General features: G+C 44.3%; 1 protein-coding gene across 2 annotated transcripts in view; it reads left to right on the top strand.

Moving 5' to 3' along the window:
* MTR (5-methyltetrahydrofolate-homocysteine methyltransferase) overlaps nucleotides 1–13,928 on the top strand; it is a 91,710-nt gene that overhangs the window by 53,871 nt on the left and 23,911 nt on the right. For both annotated transcript variants that reach the window (XM_028531218.2, XM_028531219.2), the window contains exons 19-23: nucleotides 4,282–4,371; nucleotides 5,428–5,580; nucleotides 7,235–7,342; nucleotides 8,412–8,512; nucleotides 13,738–13,805. In XM_028531218.2, coding sequence (XP_028387019.1) covers nucleotides 4,282–4,371; nucleotides 5,428–5,580; nucleotides 7,235–7,342; nucleotides 8,412–8,512; nucleotides 13,738–13,805 — 520 coding nt within the window. The remainder of the gene's footprint in view (nucleotides 1–4,281; nucleotides 4,372–5,427; nucleotides 5,581–7,234; nucleotides 7,343–8,411; nucleotides 8,513–13,737; nucleotides 13,806–13,928) is intronic.

Here is a 13,928-nt window from a genome sequence, read left to right as displayed (position 1 = left end):
AAGTACTTAACCCTTTACTGTTCTTTGAACATCAAGACATGGGTGTGAAACACTATTCAGTTTTTGTCTTAGCCTGTTTTCCACCCGGCAGGCAGCCCTCCTTTAATCGCTGGCTAAGGGTTCTGGTGAAGGCCAAAGGGCATCATGGCCTCTCCTATCGTGATGGTGTACGAGAACGTTTTGAAAACCCATGAAACGGTGTTCCATTTGTCTCTCTCTCTGTTGTGCAGATGAGACAGTGCTCCCACTTACGAAAATTGGGCCCCTCATTTGTGCCTATTCTCATTTGGGGTTTTGTTGGCTTTGTATTCTGTCAGTCATTCTTTTTGGTCTGTGCTCACTTGTAGCATTTGTTTACAAGTTTTTGTTTCTGTGTGTGGTGCTGAGCTGCCAAGAGGTTTTGCCCCTGGGGCACAGCATAATTGAGAGAAATCTTAATAGCAACTTCAAGAGCTTAACAGTCGTCATATAAGAAATCGCCTCCCTCTTAATGTAACCACAAGGACTTATTACAAGGCATCGTCAGGTAGGCAGTCTATAATCAGGGTGACCGCTGTTTGCATAAGTGTATCTGTTAGTAACAAAACAGATATACTTTAATAATTCCCAGGATACACTAAGCACAAATGGAGCATGAAAAGCAGGAATATTATGAGGAAAATAGGGGTGGGGAATATTTTTTCTTTATAAGAGAATGATTGTCTCTTTTGTTACTAAATGAAAAAGTCTGCACCTATTAACGTTCCAATCTGATATTCTAAAGGGTGGAAAGAGTCCTAACCTCTAATCCCACTTGTGAGGAATAAATGAGTGCATTGAGAAATAATTCCCTAACTTGGCGCAGACTGACCTGTGGCGAGTAAATGTTTTTGGTGTCTCAGGGGTCGTGGTAATATATCACTCGCGTGGCGTTTCTTTATTAAGTGGTACCCAGCAGAGGTCATGACTCCTTTGGGCAAAGACTGGAAACATCTCTTGCTCTGAATGGGATGGTTCCTAAATGACCTTGGATTGCAAGAATATTCTTGATACTTAGATCTTGTTTCTCTGACCTGGCTTTGATCCTGCCCATTGCCTCTGGAGCTCTCGTTCTTCTCTGGCTTCCTCTTGGGCAGTTCGCTCCCCTGGATACTGGTCCAGTCTGATACCAGAAACAAAACACAGGTAGTCCTAGGGACTCCAAGAAGCAGAAGCTACTCGAGAGCAGTAGTTGCAGATACAAGGAGTAGCCAGACAGCCCTGACAGCTGGTTGGTGGTTTGCTTGGTAACTTTCCGTGTGATGAGCTTCCAGTGTGTCTGCTGTCTGGTCTAACTCTGTGTGTGAAATTGTGCAGCGGCTCATATTCAGGTCCCGGAGAATGTCCTTTCAAAGGATTAGTTGGAAAACCACGTTGTGCTCTGACATAGCTGCTTTGAAATGGTACTGTTTCTCCGTAAGTATTGCCTTTCTGAAGCATGTCCATCACCTGGGGTCTTGCACCTTCTCTGCAGCGCCAGTACTTTGGTGGAATCTTCACACAGCCCTCGCTGTGTCCTCATTTGCTCCTGTTAATGATCACATGTGTTTTGACCCCTTCACCCCCTACATGTGCTGCACACTGTGAATTTTTGGGGGAACACGCCAGGTCCTTTTCCCAAGAGGGTTTGGAGCAGTCTGCCCTGTTTTTACCGATCAGATTCATCTCACGGGCGGAGCCAGCTGCTGAGTGGTTGACAGAACGCATGGTGCTCACATGTATCGGGTGCTGTGGGTGTGAGCTTTAGGCCTTTCTTTTTTCTTTTTCTTTCTCCCTTCCATGCCGCTTAGCTCTGGTTTTATGGGTTTTCCCCTTCAATAAAGGTCAGAGTATATAACCTATGAATTTTGCAATTTTTTGTGCTATTTTTAGTTTCTTTATTTGAACTATATTTGATGTATAACATTAATTTCAGGTGTATAATATTATGACTTGATACTTGTATGCATTGCAAAATGATCACCATGAGTCTAGTTAACAATTTTCACCACACATATTTACAGATTTGTTTTTCTTGTGATGAGATCTCTTAAGATATACTCTCCTAACAACTTCCAAATATCCAATACAGCAGTGTTAACTGGTCACGGTACTACTGCGCATCACATCCCCGGGGCTGTGCCTTTTGACCCCTTCAGTTGTTTCACCCTCCCAACCCCAACCTCTGGCAACCACCAGTCTGTGCTTAAACATGGAGTCTGTGAATTCATGTTTTAGATTCCTCATGTAAGTGAGGTTATACGGTACTGTCTTTCTCTGTCGGGCTCATTTCTCTTAGCATACTGCCCTCAAAGTCCATCCATGTTGTTACAAGTGGCAGGTTTTTTTCTTTATACTGAGTGATACTGCATGTACTATATTTCTTTATTCATTTGTCTATTGATGGACACTTCCGTGTCTTGGTTATTGTGAAGAGTATTGCAAATAATTTTTTTTTAAATTATCATCTTTTTTAGATTGTGTGTTATGCGAGGGAGGCATCGGTCTTTGGTATGTGTGAAAGCCCTTGTGCTGTCATTCTTCCAGTTAACTGCCATAGCCTGGACTCTAGGAGTTCCCCCAACTCCTTCCTTTTCTTACACAGTGTCTGTTACTTTAATGACTTTACGTTAGTCCTTTTTTCTCCTTCCCCTGCTGCCACTGTAGTCCAGGCCTTGGTCATGGACTATTAAATCATTCTCCTCCTTCCGGGGTTGTCTTTAAAATAGTACTTTCAATGTAATTCTGCAGCTTTGGAACTTTGAATTGTGTTGTCTCCCTGCCTCTGACCCCACAGTTGCCTGGAAGGTTAAATACAAATTTAATAGCCTGGATTTCTGGTGCTATGTGACCTCGCCTCTACTATCCTGTACAAACATTGCTCCAGAAGCATACATTTTGTTCAGCATTATATCATTCGGGTAATGCTAACTGAACTCTTGTTTTGTGCTTTGCACTTTGCTGAATGTGCAGGATTCAGTAGTCGGAGGGTGTGCCCCTGCGGAGCCCAGTTTCTCGAGCCACGCGGAAATGGGTAGAGGCAGTTGCGGTGCAGTGTGACAAGTGTGACAAGTGCTCTGGCAGGGCACAGGGTGCTGCGAGAATTCTCAGGAGGGACACTGAGCCCACAGGTGGAGGAGGTCGGTGGGACCTGAGGCTGCACGGAATTAGCCAGGCTGAGTTCGGTGTTGGAGGGTGGTGCTGGTGGTCTCTGCCAGGGCACTCGTGCTTGCGTCTAACCGAAACCCGGTAATGCGGTAGGTGCTGAGTAATGGGTGTCAGGTGAACAAATGCGTAGGCCTGGAGGTGAAGAGATGATGGATGGTGTAAAGAACTGGCGTGTTCAGGGTAGCTGAACTTTCAGGGAAGGGCAGCCGATGAAGCTATAGGAGAAGGCCAGATGGGTCCTCCAGTGAATTTCTTCATAGGTGGGTGGTTTGACCTGGTTTGCATTTTGGAAGGTCCCTCTGGCTACCGTGCAGATGCATGAAACCAGGGTGAGTCTGGGCTACAGGGACCCGTTGGTTGCTTGGACTATGAAAGTGGAAGCAGGTGGAGAGAAATATTGAGGAGGTATTCAATATTATCATTAGGACTGGGTGCTCCATTAAATGTGAGGAATGGATGGATGTTCAAGAAAGATGCTTACATTTATGGTTTGGGCAGCTGGTACCACCAATGACAAGGAGAAAACAGATTAGGTGTAGTAGTGCCATTGGCCCGTGTGCTCTGATCATTGCACATCTGTCCCTTTGCCGGAGCTGTCAGCTTCTTCAGAGCCTCTCTCCACCCCAGTCTGTGATGGTCACGCCTTCCTCAGAGTCCCTGGTGCAGTGTGTTGTCTGCTCCTTCAGCCTGCAGCACACGCTTTCTCTTGTAGCCGGCCTTTCCACCTCCCTCCCGACAAGGCAACGCCCTGGCAGCACCTGTCCGACTCAGTGTCGTTACAGTCCCTCTGCACATACCTGTGGGTGGTGGTGCTCACCGTTGAGAGCGCTGCAAGCTCGTCAGGTGTGGGGTAGAACTTCTTGGACCCTCCTGGAAATCTTTAGTCCTAGGTTATCTTTTAGGAGAGAAGAAAATATGGAACCTCACTTTGTCCCTCTGCTAAAAGTTCAAATCCTGAAAGATTTCTGCTTCCCTCAAACACTTATGGAGATCCTAAGTCATTCGGGATATACTACTAGGGGCTGGAAGCATAAAAGAAGGATAAGGCCTAGTTTTTGCTGCCAAATAGTTCAGTAAAGACCTGTTGTGTTTGTCTCTGTCCTAATTTCGTTTAAGACTCATGGCGCAGGCGGGAAGAAGGTCATCCAGACGGACGAGTGGAGGGATGGCCCCGTGGAAGAGCGCCTGGAGTATGCCCTTGTGAAGGTGAGCTGTGGGTCCTGCGCTAGTTGGGGGTGGGGCTCGGCCCATCCTCATCTGATGTTGTTGCTGTAGGGGAGGAGCTGATGGCAAAGGAGACTCCCTGGACCCCCCTCCCCACCCCATCCCCCACCTTGGGCACATTTCGCAGTGTCCAGAGACAGTTTTGGTTGTCACAACTGGGGTGGGAAGTGTTCCCGGATCCCATGGCCACGAATGCTGCTAAACATCCCACAGTGCACAGGACAGGCCTGCGTGACAAAGAATCATCCAGCCTGAAATGTCAGTACCAAGCTTGAGAAATGTTCTCCTGTACCCATTGCTGTGGTTCGATCCGAAAGCAAGTCCTGGCCCTTCTGCTGGTAACTGTCATGTCAGTCAGGGTAATTTCTGGCTTCAGTTTCCTCATGTGTGAATCTGGGGAATTTCAGAGTTCTCTTCTCTTGTTTTTGGCTATAGAATTTTAACTTCTAACTTCTTGAGATTCACACATGTAGGGTTGTGGAACTAGTCAGCCACAGCCAAGGATCCTTGAACGAGGGGACGCTGGAGGACAGGGCTTGATCACTGAAGCTGGATAAGTTGGTGGAGGCTCTGTGGGCTCGAATGTCACCCGTGGGTCCTGCCCACTGTCTTTCTTCTGTAGCCCCTAGTCCTGTGGTGAGAAATGCTGATTTCGTAGGAGAACTTACTACTGTAAAATCTGTTAAACCACTGGGATAAGACATGTATGAACTTGAACTTTACTTATTAGGGCTCTTTCTCTCACTCATGGCTCGCTTTTACTGAGTACTTACTTCATGTCAGTAAAGCCCCCAGGCACTTCTTATAGGTGTCTGGTTTAATCCTCAGTGTGACCAGATGAGGCAGGTGCTATGTGATGTTGTGGTTGAGGAAACTGAGGCTTAATGAATCCCCTGAACTGGTGGTGGAAACCAGGATTGAACCATGCCGTCTGACTCCAAAACCTGTACTCTTAAGCATTTCCTGATTCATTCTTTGTTGGCTGTTTAGACTTAAGCCACTGTTTTATGTGATCCCCCACCCCCTTTTTTTTTGCAGGGCATTGAAAAACATATTATTGAGGATACTGAGGAAGCCAGGTTAAACCAGGAAAAATACCCCCGACCTCTGAACATAATCGAAGGACCTCTGATGAATGGCATGAAAGTTGTCGGTGATCTTTTTGGAGCTGGAAAAATGTTTCTACCTCAGGTTGGCAAAAGATGGGGGGAGGGGGCGCGGTGTTTTCACAGTGGAAAGAAAAAGACTTTGTCTTCTAATAAATAGCATTTGGATATATTTCTTAGGTTGTAATTTTGAAAAGAGCTCATGGGCATTGAGGTCTGTTCAGTTTTTCTCTAAATAAATGTGGAGGTCACAGGTCATGTGGAAATTCTTAACTTGTAATCTCCATGTCTGACCTTGTGTGCCGCTTCTTCTCCCCAACAGCTACCTCAAACCCATGTTAAAATAAAACCCAAGGTTAATGCAAAGTTCATGTTAGTAACGTTGGATTTGACCAACCAAAATTCATCTTTTAGGGTGCATATTTTGAAAAAGTCATTATCATTTTAAATAGTGATATACATTAAATATGTTTTGAGTAAAACCTGAACTCTCATTTTGATTTGGAGCAGCTGCTAACCACAAGTACTTGTTGAGCCGTCTGGGTTTGGGGCAGGGGCCTGCAAAAAAATTAAAGCACCTTTCTTTTTTTTTAATCACTTGTTCTTTATTGTTAATCACCCATTTTCTTTCATAACATTCATCCTTTTTTTAACAGGTTTATTGTTGTATAATTAACACACCCTAACCCGCACACGTTTACGGACACAGTTTCACACTCCCGCATGCACTGCGGAGGGGGGCCTTCTGTCGCCCCATCCTTGGTCCCCTGCAGTCCGGGCAGGTCCCTCAGTCTTGCTTTTTCATGATTTGACTTATCTTCAACTTTTCACGTTTGTGTGAACTTCTGACCTATAGACAAGTGTAATTTAAGAAGTGCCTCTCTATCCGTCACCCAACTTCTTCCCCTGATGTTAACATTCTTGCTTGACTGTCGTGCAGTTATCAGAACCGGGAAGTTAGCGTTGGCGTAGCACCGTCAAACAAAGACCCTAATGAGGTTTCACCAGTTTTTCTACTTCAGTTTCCTTTTTGTTCTAGGATGATCCTGCTTTCCTTTTATCCTGCCTTCTCTGACAGTTCCTCTTATGACCGTGACTTTCGAAGAGTCCAGTACAGTTATTATGTAGACAGTCCCTCAGTTTGAGTTGGTCTGAAGTTTTCTCACTTTTGGCAAGCCTAACACAAAGTGATGTAGTTCCCTTCTCTGGGTGTCATGGCAGGAGGCTCATGAAGTTGCCCTCTCGTTACTGGTGATGTTAATTTGGATCATTTGGTTAACGGTGTCTGCAAGGTTTCTTCACTGGAAATTTACTTGTAGGGAGAAACCTTGACACTGTGCAGACATCCTATTTCTTATCATACTTCCCTCCATGACTTTCATCACACCTTGATGGATTTTGTAAAAGTCCCTGTTCTCCCATAGCATAAACCTTAATTCTAAGTGAATTATAATGCTGGGGGTTGTGAAGAGAAGGCTGAGAAGGAGCTCATGGTGGAGGAACTTGGAGCTTGGAGAACGGTGGAGGGCCTTGGCGGTGAGAAAAGATAATGTGCAAAGCTCAGAGGACAGGAGTGGCCGAGTTTGGTCTCTCACCTATTTTCCCCCTGTGGTGGTCATTCATGGGCTCTCCCCACGGGACTCGTTCCTGGCCCTGCCCACTGTCGAACGTGGGCACCAGTCCACCAGCAACTGTACGGGTGGTTTGACAAAGATGCCTGACTCTGTGTGTTTTCCCAGGTTATAAAGTCAGCTCGGGTCATGAAGAAGGCTGTGGGCCACCTTATTCCCTTCATGGAAAAAGAAAGAGAAAAAAATAGAGTGCTCTCTGGCGCAGTGGAAGAAGAGGCAAGTCATTTGCCCAGGCCTGTGCTCCCTGTGAGGAACTGGCCTGAGACTCTCACTGGAGTGGGGCAGGGACTGTGGGGCTTGGCTGTGTTTGTCATCGAAGCTAACAGAGAGAAGCAATTTCTTTTACCAAGTATCAGAATACCCTGGGATTTGCCCTTGAGTGTGGCTGTATGAAACTTGTAATAAGAATGTAATTTTTCAAACAAAGCCTATGATTTCAAGACAAAATCAGTTCATTTATTCATTCATTCATCTGTTACCATTTACAGAGCTCCTGCTAGGTGCTAGGTGCTACAGTAGACACTGTAATCGGTCCCTGCCCTTGAGCTACTGAGTGGTGTTTGGTTTGGGAAACCTGTTAACTGAGTACCCCCTGTATACTGGTCATGTCCTGGCACTGCCTGTGGATTCAGTAGGTTCTGTGGCTGCACCACCACAGGAGACACTAAGCTTAGCTCCTGGGGAAGCTCAGTCCACGTTGGCCCCTCAGAGCCGAACTCCTAAAGTGACCTGAGTTTGTGAATGACCCAGACAAACGTAGTGTTTATAAAAATCTTGCTTGCCTTGCATGCCTTTGTTTTCAAGGGAAGGGTGCCAGTGGGGCATGGAACAACAGTGTTGAAGCTGCAAGGAGATAATCAGATGGTCCCCCCCCGCCCCGAGGGGCTGCTTGGGGTTCAGACTGATGGGACATGTGCTGCTCACTGGCTTGTCCTGTCCGCTCACTGCCAACTGTGAAAATTGTCACACAGTTTTGGGAGTTAAGGATATGGCCTTCAGCTACGGGACTGTTTTGTATTTGAACCTAAGCTGCTCTATAAGGTGTGGAACCCATGATCTTGGTTGAAGCTCCCTAGGCTAACCGAATAGGCAAGCCACCTTTGAGCTGCTCAGGCTTGTAGCTTCCTGCCTGCAGAGCACACGGCTTGGGTTCTGGGTCTGTCTTGGAGGTTGTCTTAGTTGCATTAAATTGCTTCCTGGGCCTGCGCCAGTCAGGCCGTAGAGAACCAGGTGATCTGCTCTAAAGTGATTGCAGCAGCGTTCAGGGGCTTATCTCCCTCCCTAGGACCCTTACCACGGCACCATCGTGTTGGCCACCGTGAAGGGGGACGTGCACGACATAGGCAAGAACATCGTTGGAGTGGTTCTCAGCTGCAATAATTTTAGGTAAGTGAAGTCTCACCACTTCCAACTGCTTTCTTACTTAAAATTAGAAGTATTGCCAGGAGAATTCTTTGGTGGGTGGGAGGGGGTGGCATAGAATGTTAGAGGCTATTTTTAGTTTTTTTTTTTACTGTGTTTTCAAATTTTCTACATTGAATACACCTTTCTAACTGATACAAATTAGTAATTATTTAATCTGTTGTATGTTCAGTAAGGACAAAAAGAAAAGGAAAAAAAACTACTCAAGCAGGGGCAAAACACCCAAGAGGCTTCTTGAGAATTGACCTTAAACCAGAGACTCTAGTAACCAGAACACTGGGCTCCTACCTGTGGCCAGCGGCACGCAGCATATTTTCTTGTTCTCAATGAACTGCCATGTTTTAGAACTGAGATCTTATGAGATTGGCTAATTGGAGTTTTATAAGAAGGCTTTGGCTGGACAATTTTCTCTTTTTTCTGCTTAAACAGGACCACACATGCTTGTTAGTAATGATGAAGCTTGATTTTAGAATGTATACAAGTAAAATCCATTTCTGACATATCTCATCATAGCGAATAAATATTCAGCACAAGGTTATGTATGTCCTTGTGAGTGGTGATGACCTTTTAGTAGGTGTATGTTTTGCTCCAGTTTTAACATATTCTTTATAGTCAAAAGCCTAATGTAACTACCTAATGTCTTCTCTGGTCCATGTCCAACCAACAGTCCTTGGGAGCCACGGACTGCTTTCCAGTGTGCTCTTTTCTCTGCAGAGAAGGGAGTCGCGCTGCCGCTGCAGCTGTGCCCCTTAGAGTTCCCTCTCAGGTGACAGTTATCCGTAGAGCCCCTCTCTGCTCTCAGCGTGTCTCTCCGTCTCTGCGTTCAAGGCTGATTGAGTGTGACTAAGGAGCACTCAGGAAGGCTGGGGGTCGGGGAACCAGCTCAGGATGGTGCCGTTCCCCTCCATCCTCACAAGTAATTGTGTTTGCCTGCCTGCTCACTGTCAACACATAGCCTTCTCTCCTGGTCCTGAAAATGCGGAGGACTATTCCTCAGAATGTATTTATTATCTTTTAAAAAGATAAATACATTGGAGAGATGATTGGGGTTGTTGTAATAAGGTTTTGCCTATAGAATAAATATTTGAATAAAGTTTTTGCTTCCTAAAACCTGTAAGATGTTTCTGCTTTATGTCATCTTTTCAAATTTGATGTTGTTGGTTTTGATTTTATCACTATTAGTTAAAATCTGATTCAGCTAATTAAGAGTTTGTAGATCATCTGCTGTGTGCCACGCATTGTACTGGTTTGGTTGACTTGACTCCATGCGAGGAGTTTACTGTTGATTAGGCTTAATGGCCAGGTACATATTCAACTGTGAATGGGATCAGAACTCTTGAAAAGGTGACTTGTAGCTAAACTTCGTAAAGCATTCTTGAGATCCTGTTGTCCTGTGTTTATCAATTTTATGTTGAAAAATGGATAAGTAGCTGAGAGAATCCTACTAGGAATGTTTTCCCTCCAGTAACGATGTTTTTAGAGACTTGGGGGAGCAGTGGCATTTCTCCAGAGCGGCAGCCCTAGCGAAAGCCTGCTCACTGCCCCAGGCTTCCGCCAGCACAGCCTGCTCTCTGACTTGTGCATTGAAGGTCTGCTTGTCTCTGCTAGCAAGTCTAATTAGGGAAACATCTTCTGATGAAACTTTAATTATTCCTTTTACCAAAACATAAGTGTATATGCAAACTTTTCTATCAGGTCAAACACCTCTTTGGGTCTTGCGTCTTGTAACAGTGGACTCTTGGCATTGGTGAGTTTGATTTTGCATCAGCTAGTAGAAATTGCTCTGGAGATGTGCCTTAGGTAGTTAAACCTGCTTGTGCTGCTTGGGTGAATCACCCAGCTCGTGAGTGAGCCTAGTTAACCATCCAGTACCAAGTCCTAATTCACCTTTCTTGTTCCTGGTTCTTTGTCATGGACTCAGTGAATCTCATGAAATGACAAAAAAAATTTTTCTTTGTGGGAGGAAAACTATAAAGAGGACTACCAGTGATAGTGCTGTCTAGACAGAAACACATTTTTCATGGAGATGATACAATAGAGACTATGATGCTATTAACCTAAAAAAAAATAAAGGCCTTTCTGAGTGAGAGGCAACAAGCATTTATTGAGATTAAAAGAATAACTATTCGGGAAGCACTGAGTCAGGCAGAAGGCCACATGCCATTTCGATTAGGAGACGACGACGAAGGGCAGGGGAACAATGACGTCCACGGAGGGAAGGCATTTCTGTCAGTGCAGACGACGTAGTGACGTGATTCTGAACAGTGTTTTCAGTATTTAGTTCAGCGCTCGTCAGTCCCGCAGTCAGTCACAATACTTGCTTTTTGGTACACTTGCAAACAGTTCCTTTGGAAACAAGGCTGCTTACTCCCAAGCCAGACGTATTTTGCCATTTGTACTTTCCAGAGGCCCGAGGCCTGAGTTGTGCAAGGCGGCATCTCCTGCCCTGTTCACATGGTTGTTTGCAACGCAGCAGGGTTTGAGAATCCGAATAGATCGAAGGGTGTGTCCACCTACAGTCTGTTACTGCTGACATTTGTTTACCCCTTCACCATTCGTATAGGGCTTTTTTTTTCTTTAATCCTCTACCAAGGACATTTTTAAAAAATTGCTTTTAGAGAGAGAGGAAGGGAGAGAGAGAAACATGGATGCAGAAGAGAAGCATTGATTGGCTACCTCCTGTGTGCGCCCAGACTGGGTATTGTGCATTCCCAGACCAGGGATTGCGTGCACCCAGACCACTGACTGAACTGGCAACCTAGGCATGTGCCCTGACCTAGAAATTGTATAGTGTTTTTAAAGATTTTTATATATTTATTTATTTAATTTTAGAGGGGGTAAGGGAGGGAGAAAGAGGGAGAAACACTGATGTGAGACAGAAACATCAATTAGTTGCCTCTTGTACGTACCCCAACTAGGGACCGAACCTCAACCCAGGCATGTGCCCTGACTGGGAATCTAACCTACAACCTTTTGCTCTGTGGGACGACACCCAGCCAAGCTACATCAATCAGAACTACAGTGCTTTTATAGAATTAATTTTTATCTTTTCCTGATTTTTTCTTTTCCTTTTCTTTCATTCTTTAAAAAAAATTTTAATGATTCTGATTCTGCTCTGCCTGCCTCAGTTATTGTATTTCTCACTTAACAGATGATAATACCAAGGCTCAGTGAAGTTCAGTGATTTCTTCCTGGTCACACACACAGTTAGCAAGTACAGGCCACACTCAGGGCATCAAGACTCTGTGCTGTGTCAGTTTACTTTCCAATATTTATTCCATTTATAAAGTTAAATTACTTTAAATGTAATATCCAATATTAATATTCTAGTTCAATTCCTCCTAAGAAATAGTTTAGAATATTTTTAAAACCCACACCCAAGGATATGATAATTGATTTGAGAGAGAGAGAGAGAGAGAGAGAGAGAGAGAGAAAGATCAATGCGAGAGAAACATCAATCAGTTGCCTCCCACACTTGCCCCAGCTGGAGACTGAACCTGCAGCCTAGGTATGTGACCTCACTGGGGATCGAACCTGCAGCATTTCGGTGCACAGGACAGTGTTCCAACCAACTGAACCACATGGCCAGGGCTAGAATATTTTTAAATATTATTGATCAAATATTGATTACATGAAAGTAGATTTTAGAATATACTTTAATAAAAATTGTATAAAGATAAATGTGGACTTTCCCACTCAACAGATAATGCACACTCTTTAATTGTATAAGAAATAGTAGTATATAGCAACAGAAAATTTAAAATTAGATACCATACATCTGGGACTTTAAAAACTATGGATTTGGTGATACAAATAACGAGGTGTATTTATATTTTAACCAGTAGTTCTTAAAATAACTGCCTAGTACATGTAAAAAAAAGCAAAATGTAGGCAAGGATGAAATACTTTTAAACTGTATCATCATGTTACAATGATCAGCTGAGTGAGGAGAGTGACTGCGTCCAAGCCAAGGGTTCACTGGTCTGCCTCTCCTACACGCCTCACTCAGGATTTCTACTTGATATGTGTGTGTGTGTATACATAAAAAATATATAACATGGTTTTCCAGTGTCATTAACATATCATTGACATACATTGCATAAGTTAAGGTGTACAAGGTGTTGATTTGATACACCTGTATACTGCAATATGATTACCACCATAGCTCTAGCTAACACCTCCATCATGTCACATAATTTCCATTTCTCTCTGTGGTGAGAACACTTAGGATTCACTGCTTTAACTCTTTCAAGTATATAACACAGCATCGTTCACCATATTCACAGTGATGTGTATCATGTCTCCAACACTTACCCATCTTCTAACTGGAAGTCTGTAACCCTTGGCCAACATCTCCCCATTTCCCCATCTCCAGCCCCTGGAAACCACATTTCTTTTGCAGAGTAAAAGGGACTTTAATATTTATTTTAAGCCATATGTATTCTTAAATAGTAGGATGTTTTTGCAGAAGCATTTAATGCAGCTTACATTTTTTTCTGAATTAGAAGCCCAAATTAAATGCTTGTATTTACAGCTCTGTTATGTCAGCACTTTAGAAATATGATCATAAAATTAACATTTTTCTATAACATTCATTTTTGTTCTTTTTAATCTCTCAAGTGGCAAAATAGTGTATGTAAGAAAAGGCCTCCAGAAAACAGGCACAGGGTATATAGCTCAGAGTACAGAGGGGAAACCAAGGGAGGCAGAGATGTAGGTGGGGGCGGCTGGAAGGGTGGGGAGAGACGGAGAGAGGGGTGGTGGGCAGGGCGGCGGCACACAGAAGGTGGGTGTGACCCGCTCTTTCCTCCCCAGGTGTCAGGTCCCTTCCCTCAGCCAGAGTTCCTGGGGCCAGTGGGTTCAGGATTTGCCACTAAATTGAATACTTAAAAATGGTTAAACGGGCAAATTACACATTATATATTTTTGATATGCTAAAAGCTATTGAACTATATACTTTAAATGGATGAATTTTATGCGATGTGAATTATATATCAACAAAGCTGCTTTAAAAGCTCAGCACAGTGCCTGGTATTTGGTTGGGTACTCAATAGTTGTCAGTATTTAGTGAGCATTTCAGGGCGATTCCAGTTTACGTCAGAGCAGCATTTGATGGCTGAATAAAAATGTTCATGTTTGTCTCTGATGTGTGCTCTTCAGTCTTCTCACGTCCCATTTCTGTACCTCAGAGTCATCGATTTAGGAGTCATGACTCCCTGCGAGAAGATACTGAAAGCAGCTCTTGACCACAAAGCAGGTACTGCGCACCTGGGCTCTGGGCACCTCCTGTAGTGCCCATTGGTGGGGACTGGTGGGGACTGGTGGGGCAGGCAGGCAGTGAATGCCAGCTCTGGCAGGGGCTGGCCGCTGCAGTGCCCTT

The sequence above is a fragment of the Phyllostomus discolor genome, chromosome 15, assembly GCF_004126475.2.
Source record: "Phyllostomus discolor isolate MPI-MPIP mPhyDis1 chromosome 15, mPhyDis1.pri.v3, whole genome shotgun sequence".
Classification (NCBI taxonomy): domain Eukaryota; kingdom Metazoa; phylum Chordata; class Mammalia; order Chiroptera; family Phyllostomidae; genus Phyllostomus; species Phyllostomus discolor.
The sequence above is the reverse complement of the archived record's forward strand: the minus strand, read 5'-3'. Positions and strand labels throughout refer to the sequence as shown.